The 17,398-nt window shown below is 40.8% G+C and overlaps 1 protein-coding gene across 3 annotated transcripts in view; it reads right to left on the reverse strand.

The window, feature by feature from the left end:
* Positions 1-1,440: 1,440 nt before the first annotated feature.
* The window catches only part of lsamp (limbic system associated membrane protein), a 95,463-nt gene continuing 79,505 nt past the window's right edge, over positions 1,441-17,398 (reverse strand). For all 3 annotated transcript variants that reach the window (XM_052077868.1, XM_052077866.1, XM_052077867.1), the window contains 7 exons: positions 17,245-17,389; positions 16,754-16,841; positions 13,617-13,742; positions 8,624-8,755; positions 8,206-8,326; positions 6,243-6,391; positions 1,441-5,189 (listed from right to left, as the gene is read on the reverse strand). In XM_052077868.1, the coding sequence (XP_051933828.1) occupies positions 5,092-5,189; positions 6,243-6,391; positions 8,206-8,326; positions 8,624-8,755; positions 13,617-13,742; positions 16,754-16,841; positions 17,245-17,389 (859 nt within the window). In that variant the 3' untranslated portion in view covers positions 1,441-5,091. The remainder of the gene's footprint in view (positions 5,190-6,242; positions 6,392-8,205; positions 8,327-8,623; positions 8,756-13,616; positions 13,743-16,753; positions 16,842-17,244; positions 17,390-17,398) is intronic.

Here is a 17,398-nt window from a genome sequence, read left to right on the forward strand (position 1 = left end):
TCTTGAGACGTGAGCCTTGAGTCGCGAGTCTTGGTACCCTTCTTGCCAACTAACAGAAGAGCGTTTACTTGTTCTAGGACGTCATTGTCATAGATGGATCAAGTTGTCAGAATAAATAACATTTTTTAGTACGCAAATTTATCGTACTAGTAAACTACTATGCTGCACTAGTAACACGACCAGTAACTTGTAGTTGTCCTACAAGTATGGCAACTGTGTCCACCTAGTGTGCAGAATTATTAAAGAGTATTTGAAGGCATAGTGGGACAAAAAGTTACTTGCAGGACACAGCTGTTCAACTAGTGCACGTGAGCTGTTCTACTCGTAGGTGGAATTGTCTTACTCGTGAGCACTCATTCTTGTACATCACATCCGTGATAATGAATAAATGCTAATGCGGCTTTCCGTACTGACGGTGTTTAAGGAGTTAAGGAGCAAGTTTTTCCTCATGACAAAAAATATGTCACTCTAGAGAGATTGTAACAATACATATATTCTTTTATTAGCATGTTACATGGCAATAAACACAAGAGTTTCATTTAAGATTCTGCGTGTCTACCCCAAAAAAAGTTACACGACATGGCTAGTCACATTCAAATACATTAACATTGATTTTAAATTCTCTTTTGAGAATATAATCTCATTTAATTTTACTACACAATCTTTTTTTTCTTTTAAGAAACTGCAATTACCCTATGCCATAATAAAGTTAAGTAAAATAGACAAAGGTGCGACATTGCTGTTCCTGAATGCTTGATTGAATCTCAAGTACAAATGCCATCGTGAACATGTTTCGGATTGAATTCTTGCACTTTTAGGACTTGCTGATTTCACAACATTTTGTTGTAGAAACATCACGGTGTATACACACACACACACAGAGGACATAAAGAAAGAATCAGATCGGTTGGTCACCTTTCAACTTTTGCTCGCCACATACCCGGTGTCAATTCAGCTATGGTGAGATGTCGAACTCCAACCTGCAGGACTGATCTCTAATTGCAGGGACACAATTGGACATCCATGTTTGAAGGAACATAAAAGATGGATAAACTGATTCTATCGGTCATACGGTCTTCCTGTTCTCAGTGCCATCCGTCCACAAACACGCATGGAAGGTTAATTGAAGACTTGACATTTTTATCTATATTTGCCCTGTGATTGCACGGGCAACCATCTCAGGGTGAACGATGTCTTGAGTCCACGGTCAGCTGTGGCTCCCAAGCAACCCTGAACAGGATACGTGGCAGAAAATGTACGGGTGGACTGAGATTTCATTTCAGGAGGTCAATTTGGCGTTTGGGTCAGATAACATTGTCATCATCTTAATAACTTGATGATTTACAAAATAAACTATAGGTGGTAAATGGACATTTCCATGATGAATATTTTCATGGTTTCTGTGGCACAAAAAGAAAGACAACAGTCTTTTGCTGAGAATAACCATCAGTGCATAATGAAAGCATACAACCTATAAGCACATCACTTTTGTGAACTATGCACACACATGGAAATTGATTTACCAGCCTCAACATTACTAAGCACTCCTACTGAAACACAAAAAGGACCGCATCAAACATTCAGCCTGTACCGAAAGGACTAACGCTTAATTTTGATTGACGGTTAGAGCGGCATTACACTTTTTCTCTGTTGCTTTTGTGCATTTGTCAGATCAGAATTGAATTCCTCACAAGTCACTTGTGAATATCAAAAAGGCAGTTCCTAATTTCTTAGAACGAGTTGCAAATGCTTTCTCACATACACGCAAAACGATTATGTGCACTTCTCTGCTGTTCCCGGCATTATCAATCGCTAAAGTCATGCTGGGTCGACACGGATTAGAAAGGGTCTCTGATGAATTTGTCCCTGTCATGTAGCGAAAAGACCATGAGAAACCATATTATTCGTCGCTGACCGTGTCAATAAAAACGAAGTGTTATTTTCTTTGTGCATCCACAATTTGTGCTATATTCTGGAATTGGACCGTGCGAGTTGTCGTTATGTTTTGGTTGGTCTATTCAGCTTGGTAATAGGCTAGCATGCTTCGTTTCTGATTTTGTTCCATGCAAAAACTGCAAATGGGAAATTTGACGTTTTCTTTGGTTGTCTATGTGGTCTCTTACTGCATGGTCGATTGTTTGGCTATGTCTCTTTTCCTCCTTGCCTGACAAAAGTCAGCTTTCCTCAGTCCAAGTGAGGCAGCGAAGTGAGCAAGATGGACACGAGGACACGACTGTTGCATTATGAATGAAGCGTATTTTTGGAAAGTGAAACGTCACACTTGACTAACATTAGAATTCCAGTTACTTTTTTTTTTTTTGCTTAGTCAAAAACAAAAACGCATGAGATGATGAAGACATATAAAAAAACCAAAAGCTCTCTCTTGCAAAGGTGCTTTGTTGATATTTACACGTTCGAATTTCAATGTTTTTGTACAGAACAGGCTCCAAATAGCTTGAAATCAAAACCGAAGCGACAGCGTTACACACTCCACTATCAAGTCAGCGTAAATAAACAAATTCTTTACAGTACTTTGAGTTGTCACAACAGCGGAAATGTGACCAAACAGCATGCAAGTGACTTGAGACGAACACAAGATTGAGGTGAAATCAAGAAACACAACAGCAAGCATGACTGCTGCTTGACGTGTAAACGCAGACGTGTCGAAAACATTTTAAAATGGGGGGGGGGGGGGGGGTGATGATGGAATCGTATGATGTGAAGAAACATTCTGTTTTGCTGCTCTCACTTTGAATTCTGACAAGCGTGAATTGACATTCCACTTCACATGTACCGGTATTGGTTTTTTTTTCTCGTTTTTTTTTGGCAGGAAAAGAAATCCTACAAACAGACAAAAACAAACTTCAAGCCTTTCGTTATTTGCTTGAACGAAATGATTCATCCAGTTGAAGAAGTTACATATCAAGGGCAGAAAACACAGGTCAACACATTTTTTTAAACCAGAGATAAAAGTAAACTTTTTTTTTGGGCGCAAAATTTCAAATTTGCCCTTGTTTTGTCCATAGCAGATCATGTTTTCATCATAATAAAATACGACTAGAGTAACAATAATATAATATGTTCTATGTTTATTCATATTTTTAAATAAGGGTTAGCTTTAGCAACAGGCTCATTCCATACACGGCAACATCTGTATCGAGCGAAGCTTTTATCAAGCAAACTGAATAAACAAATGAAAATCCCTCAAAAACCTGATTTGGCAAGAAATAAAAAGGTAGACATTTTTTAAAATCAGTAAATAGCTTTTGAAAATATGCCTGAATAAAAATGAAAGACCTCAAACCAATTGAAGTCAGTTTCAAAAGTAGGTTAGGGGGACACATCAATCCCATAAATCACATAAATGTTGACCAGTATGGGAGTTCACATCATGTGGCAGTACAGAAAAACATTTCAGTATCACAATTAATTTTCAGAGGAATTTCACAGACTTCTTGAAAAGAAGAAGAAGAAAAAGAAAAACATCATGAGAAAGTCATTCATCGGGTCCTACATTTTGATCTGTAACATTATCGGAGAAAAGTCATGAGCTAAATGTGCGTGTTCAAGCTGCCTGGAAGTGAAGGCCAATGGCCAAGGGCCAGGTTGGATGCTCGTCAGACAAGACAACGCACGCGAGTCGCTTCATCACAGAAGAATACCAAATGTGAATATGAACTATACATTAAGTGAGAGTTTCTTTCAACCTTTTCTCATGAGAATCTTTAAGGATTTGGTCTAGTTGGGTTTGGATTAAAAAAAAATAACAAAAAGCATTCACGGTTTATTCTCCAGTCTCACATTTGTTGTCACGACATCAGGAAACTCACAGTTTTGAAATGCAACATCTGCTATATGAGCAGGGGGAGTGTGTTGAAGATGGACTTTACAGATTTGCATACCGTGTGTACATTTAGAGGGTGAGGAAGCTGGAAAGTTTCGATTTCACGTACAGGTGACAAAATTGTATTGCTGCAGAAACTGTTGAAAACGACACGCTTTCCATGTCTTGCAGTCGTTCTTGCTGTCATTTTGCAAAGTGACATTCTACTCACCGCCTGTCTTCCTGGCGCCCTTCATCGTCATATATTGTGCCTTTCAAGTTTGATGAAAGTCATGTGCCCCCCACTCAACTCATGTTATTGATCAGCACCATTTTTATTTTGGTTTTAAAATACTTACACAAACGCAAATGCACGCCTTCCTTTATTTAGTTATTTTGCGATTACATGTGATAATAAAACAAAAAAAAAAAGTTCAAAAACCTGGACACTTTTTAAAATGTTTACCTTTTCAGGTACTAAAACAAATGTATACTGTACCCGCCCTTGAACTTCTTCCAACTTAAAATGTCTTGGAAGCGGCAGATGACATTTCTGTTATAGGGAAATATTCAACTGCTTGGCATTTTATCTGACACCCCACTCGATTCTCATGAGAAGAGATTGTTTCGGATGTTTGCAAGAAAACAGGGAGCTGGAAAAAAGGTCGCAAAGTCACAAAATATGGATGTTGGTATTCATCACCAGATCAGTTTAGACTCAATCTCCATTTGACAATACGAACGCTGCATCGTGAAACTATCTCTTAATATCACTTCATGTCAAATTTGGCAGATTATCCCAACTCATTTGCGCAGTGGCCACGGACTCGGTGAAATCCGAGGACTCTTCAGTTCATCGAGAGACAAGCGAGTGTTGGCATCCTCCTAAGTGGAATATCTGTGCGTTCAATTCCATCAAGACACAAGAAGACACAATTCAAAACCAGCCACAGAAAGCTGAAACAAAGAAGTGCGTACGTATTAAAAAGAGCAACACAATTTGTTAAAGGAGCACTGTTTGCTTTTTCTGTCCTTCATAACATTATTTTTAATCCCCCCCCCCTCGCGTCACTGGTGACATATTCATAACCGGACGCTAGACACAAAATTTGCAAGCGGTGCTAGACAGCACCTAAGATGTTCGTAAGGATGCGAACTGCCTGAGGGCAGTAACGTCGGTGTAGCAATAAGGATGTCGGCGAGTTGGGAGAGAAAGTGAACGGGAAGGTCAAAGGCCAACTGGGAAGAAGAGGGAGAGAGGAGAGGTATTAGCACTGTAAGAGAAGGCAGGCGATGGAGGCCAGAAGGAGCCACGGTGATTGAGATACGCAAGCTGAGCCGTTGATGTCTCGGCCTGTTCCAGGTCCTGTGCGCACAAAGAGAGAGACAGCCAGAGGAGAGAGAGCGCTCTTAAAACGGTGTCTTGTCAACATCATATCACAATGTCTTTGACAGGCTTTTTCTCAATGCTAGTCCAGTTGATACAACCCTAAGTCTCGTGTTGCTGAAATCAAAACGGTTTGGTTAATTTCATCTATAACTGCTTCAAACAACAAAGAGTATGCAGAAAAGTGGTGAGGATTGAATGACTGTCTGCGTCTTAAGTTGTATTATTTTATTATTATGTTCTTATGACTTCAAGATGACGCCGCGAGAGCGGCTGCCTTAAAGCAGATCCTACACTTTTTGTTCTCCTACTTTCGTAACTTTGCTGCCGTGAATTGGGAATTTCTCCATTGGGAGATGAATAAAGGTTTTCTTATTCTTCTGCAAGTCCTCCTCCCACTCCTTAAACAGTACACCGTGTAGCACTTACAAGTGCTACAGCTTACGGGTTTTTTTTTTCCAAGTGGAAAAACGTCACCGATCCGTTTTTCTGTTTGGGTATCTAGTAGGAAAATGAGTATTTTGTTGGTGAAATTCACCGACAGTAAGCTCTTTCTTTAAAGATCAATATAGACGAGAATTGAAAAACGTGACCATGACAAACACGTGTGTTCAATTAATTGTGCTTAATGTAATTACTAGTTAATTAGTGTGTTATTGTTTCTTTCAATCAATTTCAGCCATTAGTTTTTGCAACTATATGTAGTTTGAGAAAAGACAAACCTAGCAAAGATGAAAGACTGCATTAACAGTATCGTCCACTAGGTGGAAGCAAAGACGCAGTAATAACCACCCAAGTTAAAGGAAATCCTGAAATAACACCCCCCCCAACTTGTCACTAATTCACCAATATTCTAATTTTGCGTCGAAAATCAAGAACTAGGCATTAAATCTGACGAGACAATGTTATCTTTGTATGATTACTCATCAACTTGAAGGACGGAGACATTTTCAGAGAGCTCAATGGGAGTTTATGGCATGCCTCGATGCTATTACGGTCAGAAGAGAGAGAAAAAATAACCTTTATACTCACTGTAGAGAAAGACACTGGAATTTTGGACACCTAGTCGGTTTGAGGCCACACAGGTATATTTCCCATAATCCTCTTCAGTGACACTTGAAATTGTAAGAATAGTGTAAGTGCCAAAGACTTGGATATTGAGCCCCTGGGCATTGGACAGCCTGCGGTGAGGAAAACAGATCAAACAAACGGGATTTAGAGAGGAAGCCAGAAACAACTTTTTTAAGCACGACAGCATACTAAAATAACAGAATTTTTAAAAGTCATGTAGAAACTGGTCTTCTTCAAACCGCTTGGCAGATTTTTGCAAGCGTTTATGTGCTGCTGACATCCTGACTTGAAACACCGAGCTTCTGACACGTCGTTATGTGAATTTTGAAATGCAATTTAGTGCTGAGGAATCAATACAATTTGGCAAGTCAGTAGGCACGATGGACCGTACATTGATGCGCTAACCTCCCCCCACGATGCCACCCAACTCAATTAGACCGCCAACTTAATGGATCCTGTAATTTCCGCACTGATCGAGCTCCTTACATGATGAGAAAGAGTTCATTGAAGGTGAGTCCACTTAATCAGGCTCACATGCGGCTACTATGAGGCACCGGATGTCTCTATGTTGACACATATTGAGCATAAACAAAGAAAGCTCGGCTCACTTCCGTTGGGAGGCTGAATAAGAAAAGCCGAAGTAAAAGCACGCAGGATTTTCTTTTCTATCTTCATGACAAGAGGGCACGATGAAAAACATGCGCCATCAGACGGGCCGAGACACCCAAACAATTCACAGCACCGCAAGGAGATGAAAACGATATGCACGACTGAGAACAGATGACAATTGTAAAACGGTAGCAGTGGGAATAAATTGAGTCAACCCATGTGAGTCGTAAGGAAGTTTGCATGAACACTCACTGGACACTTTGTTTTGCCATGTGGCTGTTCTACTGCAATTTAATTATTATCCCCCCCCCTCCCCCCATTCAAAAACAGTTTATTATCCCAGTATCCCAGAAGTAAAAAGACGGATTGATGATGACAGACAGGGTGCCCAGGCCCGCTCTCGGATGACAAATGATGGACGAGCAAAATATTGTAAGTTGAATAGGAGTTACCCCATTGTTAAAAAGCAATACAAATATCATATGAGCACTAAGATAAATGCGGAGTTAATATTGTACAGGGTAAAGCGGTAAACTGGAAAATAAGCGAAACAGTCACTCATCAATTGGATCACTATGGTGCATTGCTATAAATGGCCAAGGAGAAATTTCTCTCCATGCACATTGAGATCAGACTGTGGAGAGGCGCATTGACAAAATCCCCCAGGGGACAAAATGATGTCTGGAGGTTGAAAACCGTGGCAAATGCAAAATATTTTAATGGCCATAAATCTTTCTGTCCACTTGCGCGATTGGCCTATTACATGAGAGACTTGACCTGTGATAACATTTGGTGACGGCTCCTCCAACATCTTTCTTTTCCGCCTTTTTCAAAGTTCTAATGCGGCACTTTGGGTCGAGCAAAAAGATGGCACATTGGCAATGCGAGTGGCGGGAATTTGGGGTTACTTCACATTGAAATAGGATGTCGCAGCTGTCGTTATTAAGTCATTACACTTCAGTGCTTCAGACATACATTACACTTGAAAAATCAGCTTCTCCCGCATTATTTGCACTTTCACAATTGAGCGAGTGAGCATTTTCTATGTGTCAAGTCTGGCTTCCATTACAGTGAAATAACCTGCGTGCTTCTAAAACGACCGGTTTTACACTATAATGTGAGTATAAGCATTCCACAGAGGTGGGAGTGAGTCACGGGTGCGAGTCACGAGCGTGTGATGAAACCTCGTGCTATGTAATTAAGCGTGTTTTGACTGTGTGCAATTTGCATCTTCTCTATGGGAGTGGATAATCATTTTCAATCACCGTCATTTGAAATTGGGAGGCATGACTGCATGTGATTTTCAGAGAGTTACCTTTTCTCATCCCTGTACCATTCAAATTCGGGCGTGGGCACGGCGGTGGCTTCACATCCCAGCGTCCCCATGCGGTCAAGCTGGGCCTCGGCGCTCTGGGTTTTCTTTATTGTTGGAGGGTCTGCACATGTGCGGGAGATGAACAACAGTTACATGTCTGCTACCTCAAAGAAAAGACGACAGTGACAGTACAGCATCTCATCAAATGTCGTTGGAAATGACGATGCGTGGCATCCAAAAAGTCGATTGCAAGCAGAGTTTATACCGACGGGACTGTAGAGTGCTTTGAAATGTTCACACCCTCCCACACTCCCATCTGTAAGTCTCAACTCTTTCCTTCTTGACTTTATTTTGCCGCCGAAGATAGGAGATGAGTCACGATGAGTATATTGGTCAATGCTTCCACTGGATTACTTACAGTTCACAATTACATTGACGTATTTGACATCAGGTGTGGCAACGTCATTGCTGGCCTTGCATTCGTAGCGACCTGCTTGGGTTCGCGTGATGCCGATGATGTCCAGGTATTCTTCTCCATCCAGTGGCTCGGCTGTACGGAAACAGACACGGGAGATGCAATGAATGAGATATGTTGACTTTTACATGCTTTAAAGCACTAGCTTGTGTCAAAATAATAGACAATATGGAAAATAAGAGAAGTCCTGATTCAACCCGAGGTTACGTTCACACTGCAGGGCGTGATGCCCAATTCCAAATTTCTGGCTAAACACGATCCTTTTACGTATTTCTTCACATTACAAAAACAAAAGTGACTTCTGATGTCAATTCAATTAATTGACAGAGATGTTTTCCTGTATCATGAACCCTTTCAGGGACAGCAGTTTCTGCAGTAGACAGTTTATCATGTTATCAGATTATCGTTATTGGTGAATGAAAGGGTTAAATTGTAAGGTCTATGCTAGTATTTGCACAGTGAGACCGTAGCAAAACGGTTTGCATGAACGCTTCAATTAAGAGCGGAATGATATTTGCAAATGTCATAAGCAGCATGACCATCTGTTTTCTAGACTGTTTTGATAACGGTCACGAGGGAGTTGGAGCCTATCCCATGCAGCGGACCGCAAATCTCATTTGACAGGTTTAGTACAGATAAAAAAATTTGTTCTGTTTTGGTAAAAGTAAATACAAAAAGCTCATCGTATATGTAAACGTCATATAAAAAGGGTGAATGGATGTGATTTACTCCCTAAAGGACCAGTGAAAAAACAAGGTAACACTACCCACATTTTTGACCACATTGCAGTCAACCAGAATACAACATCCTGCATAACCGCACATTATCTATTCATCATGATCGATTGGGTAATCTTGTCTAAAGGGAATTGGGTGTGAGTGTGTGTGCAATTTATGTGCGTGTGGGGCCCGGCCAGCCTTGGTATGAGGAAGGAGGCTTAATGTCTCTCTGGAGGGTTTGGAGCATGTATGCATGAATGGGCAAAAAGACACCTTGAAGGTTTCCAGGGGACATTGAAGACTAATTCTAAGGATGCACATTAGAAGAGGCTCATGAAGCCGGGAATTATACTGCACCACATCTATATTTCACCGCTAATCTGGAGAAAGGAGCAAGTATGTGTGACGGCAATGGAGAATGAGGATGGCAGGGTATTCAAGGCAAGGGAAAACAGAATGCTGACATCGTCAGAATTCATATAGTCATGGACAAAGAGCCATCACTTATTTTCAGCCAAGGAAAGCTTTCAACACAAAATATATGACAAAACAGAATATTTGACCGGCACCAACCACAAACTGAACCACTAGTCTCCCTTTGCTCTCATAACGATATTGACTGAAAATGTTGAGCAACTCAATGCTTGATCGACAAAATGCTTTCTTTCAAACATGAAAACAACATTTCCAGTAACTTTTTGTAAACAGCCTTTCCTTTGCGAACGGATGTCGGTTCGCTTTCTGTCAGCCAAAACGCAGTGTTTGTTGGGTGTAATATGGAATCACACGCATAGCTTTTGTTAGACCTTGACAAAATAATTCAATGGCTTTAAATTTCAGAGCACGCGGTGAGAAGGTCATGATTGCAAAGAGGTATTTTCGACAGGGGGTGCTTAACTGCTGAGTCACAACATAATCCTTATCATCTTGAGTAAGATTTTTTTGGCTTTGTCTCCTGTGGGGAATGCAATCAAGAACGAGAAAGGCGAGGTGATTATTATTTTTAAAAATAACTGTTTGATGCGACATTTGCATATGCACCATAAATGTTGTCCAACAAACTAATTGGCTTCCAATAACACCTTATTATCATTTTCATTCTTTGGCTTTTGACCCAGCGTGAAACTTGATTTTTAGTTTGACCGTTTTTGTGCTTTCTCCTGTCTTTGTTATGGATTTATTGTTTTACTGTTAGTTGTATGAATTATTTTTGCTCCATGTACAGCACTATGGCGGTTGTTTTGAAATGCTCTCTGTATACAGCTGAGTTGAGAACTGTGGCACCCACACTGTATTGCACATACCAGGACCTAATTTACTTTGTACAGTGAAACTACTCTACAACAAAACCTTCATGGGTGAAAATAGTGTGAAAAAAATCTTCATGCATTAACACCATTCCCACATTCCTGCCCTCGATACAACGAAAAAAAAACGTGTTGCGTTATACGAAATCTTTTTCTCTGTTCTTGCCTCGTGACAAGATTCACTACAACGAAGTCTAATCCAACAGCGACCTCTACTGCTTCGTTCGGAAACGGCAACAGCAACCACCACACTGGTTTACACATGCGCAGTAGTTCAGGTATTGTATTTGTTTAGGTATTGTATTTGTTTATGTATTTGTTTATTTGTTTATTATTTGTTTATTTGTTTATTATTTATGTATTTGTTTGTAAGTATTTGTTATTGTTAGTTTCAGACACAGCAAGAACATTGCATTGCTAAAATGGCCACACAAACGGACTGTTGCATGTCAAGCAGCGAAGACAAGAAGAGCTCTGATGCCTGAAGAGAGGGTAAAAGTGATCAAAATGAAAGACGGAGGAAGCAAAATACAGTAAACGACATTATCCAAGAAATTTATGTAATTGAAAGTGTATGCTAATCGTAAATTTTGCTTTTTATTTCCCTTTCTTTCTTTCTACACTGACTACCGTATATGAATTGTCAAAAAAGTGTATGCTCATACTTATGCACTATTGGAATAAAAATAGAGTACACATACAATTGTGTGTCCGTGTACACTTACGTTTGTGTGTGTTTACATCTGATATCAAACTTGCTACAGTGAAAAACCCCGTTGTGAAAAATTTCTTGCTGCAAACAGGATTTCGTTGTAGAGGAGTTTCACTGGACTGTATATACAATAGAGATACTTGCATTCCGATCCACAAACATCTGAAGAAGAGTGATTACTGGGAGTGATTTGACCCAGATGGCTCTGAGAAGGATCTGTTAGCACCTCACTTTTCACTCCCGCAATCAGAAAGCTTGCCATATAGTCCATCACTGCTGCCCTGGAACTAAATGATGTGTGACTATACACAACTACAACACTTAGACCAAAGCAAGCAGAACATCTCAACACTTGCCTCGTTCCCTGTTGGGAGCCATCTACTGTACATGATGAGTATGCAGTATGTGATCTGATAGTCTGTTATGCTTTTTTGCTTGTCAGAGAGCGAGATGAGGAGCAGAAAGAACCGAACATCCTATTGAGGGCGATGTGAGAGCTATGGACAAATGAGAAAAGGATGGCATGTTGTAGTCACCGAGAGTAGTGTGCTTTATTTGCTTGATTCCCACTCAGTGGCATTTTGAGTGTGACTGTGCACAGTTGTCGATGTCTATACGTGCTCTGTGATTGCCAGGTTACTAATCCAGAGTGTAGTCTTGTGCTCAAAGTCTATTGGGATAGGCTCCAGTTCCCTGCAACCCTAAACAGGAAAAGCAGTATAAAAAAATGATAGATGGTTAAGTGGAACAGCAGATGAAGAGAACGTTTGCCAGATGAGGTAATAATCCGGGGACGGGGTGCGAGGGTGGGGGTGGGGGGTTCTTGTAAAACCTCTCCTGGAAAGTGGCCGATATTTGCTCTGGCCTGGCTTTGGAGAGAGGTCAAGGGCACTCAGCATCAAAAATGAAAACGCATGACTTGCCAAGAACCATTCTAAAAGGTTTAACACATCACTATTCCGCTGTATCATTGGGCAGAAGTGATTGGACTGTGGTCCAAATCTGTTCATTTGGGCAGATGTCATTGTTGCTGTGGCAAAGATTTTGAGTTAAGCCATACACTTTTGAAGGCCTGGCACTTGCTCAAGGGCACCTGGTCAGCAAACATGACTGCTGGTGGACACCTAACAAGCGGTACGAGACTGAAAATGTATTGGCAGACATGTGGCTGGTGCTCTCCACAGAATCGCGATGAAGTGAGTGTGAGTGTTTATGACTTGAATTTAAATGGGCTCTGACTGAGTTTTCTCTATAAGCTGCTGACATGTCCAGATGTGTCTTTGCCTGAGTGGATCAAAGGATCAGTGTTCTTGTCTCCCCTCTGCTGCATTAGATGACTTTTTTTTAACTTGCTCTTATTTGAAAAGCAGCCCAACTTTTGTTTAATACAGAAAGTTATCCGGTTTCATTACCCCGGGCAGGATTTGTAACATGTGAACCATTCTTTGAAGAAGCACAAAGGCAGTGGCACACGAGCGCTTAAGTGACTTGGAGATCACAAGTATCAATTATGACATTGTACAACATTGGTTGTACAAATGATCTCATAGATGATTTTGCATTTTTAGAAAAGCAATTATGAAATACTGAGTGAAAACATGGCCCAGTAAGACTATCTGTAACCCATCGCTATCTCGAAGCCGTCGTCTTGGTCACTGCAGCTCTCTACTGAGACCAGGGATGTATTTAATCTCAAAGCACACAGTCGAAGGTGACCACACGCCCACAACAGCTCTCGATCTCTCAACAGACGAGAAAGAGCGAGGGAGAAAAACCTCACACTCAACTGAAAGTTGCTAGTTTTGTCACTTTGGCGAAAAATAAATCCTGACTTGGGTCTGAAAAGTCACTAAACGAAGTCATGTGGAAACACAAGGCAGCAGAACTGGTCTAAGGGGTGGGGGGTGGGGGTGGAGGTGGGGGGGCTGTGCCAGCTAGAAACAGCGATGAAGCAGAAAGGCGCTCCAGCTCAATTGTGCCCACACTTGTCTGTTTAAGCCGTTTGCATCTTCACACAAGGCAGAGAGAGGACAAAAATGATTTTTAAGGACCGCTCAAGCTTTTCCGGGACATTTGACTTTTGTTCTGATTTTACATGTGCTTTGACTGGAAAATGATGTTCGTATATTAAACGTTATATTGGGGAAGACATCTAGAATGACACGCTGAATAATAAATGTTGAACCGCCAAGTTTTACCTGAGGGGTTGAGCAGCCGCCAGGTAATTAGCGGGTCTGGTCTGCCAGTAGCCAGGCAGCTGAGTGTCACATTGCTGCCCTCATTCACCGTCATATCGTCTGACATCTTGTAGATGTTGGCTGGAACTGCGGGGGGAGAAGAAGCATATTTTTATGTAAATGTGCCATTACAAAAAAAGCCCGTTGCAGACTTTCCCAAAATGCTTTTACACTTTCGGTCACTGAGCAACCTTCTCTTTGAAGTGAGAGCCAGAGCCGCCCAACATGTTACCGGAACCCTGCCAGAAACTGGGGATCGCCCACAATGAACTGCAATCTTGCTGGTGTCTCCAGCGATGAGCAGGGCAACAAAATGAAGGAAGGGATGGATTGATCTTAACTTATATGCGTGAATGTCTTGAAAACGCTGTGTCTCAAAATCAAACATACCTTCCCAGTCACCACAAATGCTTCCTCAACAATGGACAACCAGAATGAAATATTTATAAATGGTAAGTCATCATTATTATTATTATTACTATTATTAAATGAACACTCCATATCAAACAACGTGTGTAAACCACACACGTTCACACAGATCAAATAATGTTTATAATTTGATCTGTGATTTTATTATTTCCTCTTGGTTGTAAAGTGCCCTTGACTGTTGCGAAAGGTGCTTGCAAATGAAATGTATTCTTATTCTTATTATTATTATTATTATATTCTTTACTATGCACTACTGTGGTTGCTTCTTTAGTCACCACTCAAATTTTAATAACTTCATAAATGACACTCTGATTCCCTGCACATTAGGTATTCTAAGGGTTAGACATTTCCACGGAATTGTTTTAGGACCACAAGAACACTAATGAACTGTAGAGATTTTTAAACAGGTACTTGTATTATACCTGGATGGATGGAACATTTTACACCCTGAGGAAACGTCCTTATAATCTATTGTTTACAGCCTTCAGATTGCTGGTTTTGGTCAGTAATTTAGTAAATTTGCAGTAGAATTAGCGTAAAGCACGGGTAAAAATATGATCAACCTATACTCAGAAGTGCACAGCATAAGGTGACTTTTGTCATCGAGCGCAAAGACGAAGGGCAAAAATGGCACACATTTCTTTTCAAACGCACAAAGGTGTAAATGCTAAAACACATATTGTAGTAGCAGTAAAAAAAAACTGCTTCAAGTTGCGACACCCAAACCCGCAGCGCACTGACATGACAAATTATTTCATTTGTCGCGGTTACATAATGCGTTGCAGGTGAAGTCAGGCTTAATTGACGCTGTCGACATGTGATTTTTAGATTTATTCAGAAGGGTGCGGCGCACAATGCCCACGGCGAGCGCATCTGTCAGACAGCCCGCGTCACACACAGAAAATATCAAAGATGCAAAGGTTGCTGGTGAGTTCACACAAAGAGCATGGCGATGAAAATGCAAATAGAACTCATCTGCATTAAAGATTAAACGGACATTATTCTCGCCAGTAATGATGACCACTCTCTTGGCTGCTCTTTCAAATATGGCCAGAGTGGTTCACCTTCAGCCTTTGTCGATACCCCCTGTTGTCATATGTCTCAATGGAATGGCCCCGTTTCAATGCATGAGAGGACCTCTTGCAGCCAGCATGAAGAAGATTAAAGGGAATTGCAGTTTTATTTGAAAGCGATTTGTTGTAGTGCCCCCCCGGTGCTTTCTCATCTGAGTGCTACTCCCTGCGCTGTAAATTTGCTTTGTCTGATCATTTGTTTTCCAATTATTTCACCATCCCTGCAAGCGGAAAATTGTCAGCTTACGTGCTCCTCCATTTGGGTCTGTTAGTGGGGGTGGGGGGCTACGTTTGGCGCCAAAGAGACTCTCACTGTGGATGCCTCCCACGGGTAGTTTTTCCTCACCTGACTCCTCAGTGTCTTGTCATGTCTCTCCACCAAGGGCGTCCACACCTGGTGTGTTGCAGATCTAAACCAGGCAGGACAGTGGCCTTCGAGGACCGGAGCTGGACACGCCTGCTCTACGCTATCAGATAATATGTGAGTGTGTTGGGGTGTATTGGTATGGGTGCACCGTGTGTACTTTTTATATCTGGCGATTGGAGAGGTGTGTTTTGTGATATTTGTTGCCATTTTTATTGTCTTGACATTTGATTGGATGATTTGATATCTCTGTACTAAAAGTCATAACTTAAAAAAGGGGATGCATAATATGACGCTCAAAACGACTATTTGCAGGTTAATCATAAGGACCAGAAGCAAGGGTTTTCGACGAGGTCGACGTGCTAACCAGAGCAAGGATTTATGAAACAAACAAAAAATTAAATAAATACAGAGAGGTAGAATTTAGGGATACAGCTATTGAATGTTTAGATTCAAATATTCTCCTTTTATCAAACAGCATATTTCAATTGCAATTAATTGTTTAGCCCTATCACGTGAACATTTTTGGACTGTCGGAGGAAATCTGAAGTGAATTCATGCAAGCACATGGACAACATTTCCCTGGCAATCTTTTATACAGTAATAACCAGAGATGTGTGAGGGACGAAATTTCACCCACTAAATGAGTAATCGCAACACATGAACATCAACAACACTACAGGAAGAAAATGCTATGGGACTTGGAGAGACACAGCAGAGGACAAAATAGCCGGGAATTAAGGAGGAGGAATCAGTTTTTGGTTATAGTTGTCGCATAAGCTGATATAAACGAGCCTCGAGTCTGGAGATAGACACTGGACATTCAAAGATCAAGCAGTTAATAATCCGGCACAATGGCTTTAATGAAGACGAGGCAATTTGTTGAAATGGATCATCGATTCACATATTGACCTTTAAATACTCAACTAATGGTTCATATATTCCACGTTTAGTCTATCAATAGCTTCTTCTTCTTCTATGGTCGGCAGTTGGGTGTGTTAAAATCGCTCTGCTGTGAGTCAGCATTGACGGTGCACAAGTAATTCTTGGTATAAAAAATGTGAAATGAGTGGTGTATTTGAACTATTTGGGTATTTTTTTACATCCATTTTCTAATTCAACACAGTCTAGTTTCAAATTATTTCTGCATTGCAAATGATGAATCTGTGTTCCTTTATAATATTATTCATATCATATTTTACTTAATTTTCACTCCATATAGGGTATCTTACCTTGTACAATGAGGTAGACCAATGAGGGCTTAGGCTGCTGCTTTGTCTGTATGGAGCAAGTGTAGGACCCTTCATCATAAACATCCACCTACACAATAATACATCATGTAAGTTATACATATTTAATATAATCAACATGACCATTAATGGATGTGGAAAAAAAATCATCTTTTTTTGTGTGTGTAAAAATGTGCTCCAGCGTTATACTGTGGCTTTGTTTTCCTCTGTGGGAAGTGTTGCACAGTTAACACAGCATTTTAATTATTTAACGAACTAAAACTATGCAATGATAGATGGTCAAGTGTTCTTATCATTCTTATCAGATGATTACCCATATTAGCAATGTGTAACTGATTCAAAATATAATTATGACCAAGATTACGAAACCATCAAACAAAAATAACCCTGCATAAGCACAACACGCAACCCCCCCGTTCTTCACAGTCTTGCATCTTGTCTCCTTCCCGCCGCCTTCCCCTGGTCATGATTACCTTCTGTATGCGTAGGCTGTACTCAAGTTGTCCTTTGGTGACCAGATCGACTCTGGGGTCCAGAGACCACTTGTCTTCACCGGCAAAGATAATGTTTGATCGATTGAGCCAGGCCACCTTGGAGGCTTTGTCATCAACATAACACCTGTGGGCA

This window comes from Hippocampus zosterae, chromosome 10, assembly GCF_025434085.1.
Source record: "Hippocampus zosterae strain Florida chromosome 10, ASM2543408v3, whole genome shotgun sequence".
NCBI lineage: Eukaryota > Metazoa > Chordata > Actinopteri > Syngnathiformes > Syngnathidae > Hippocampus > Hippocampus zosterae.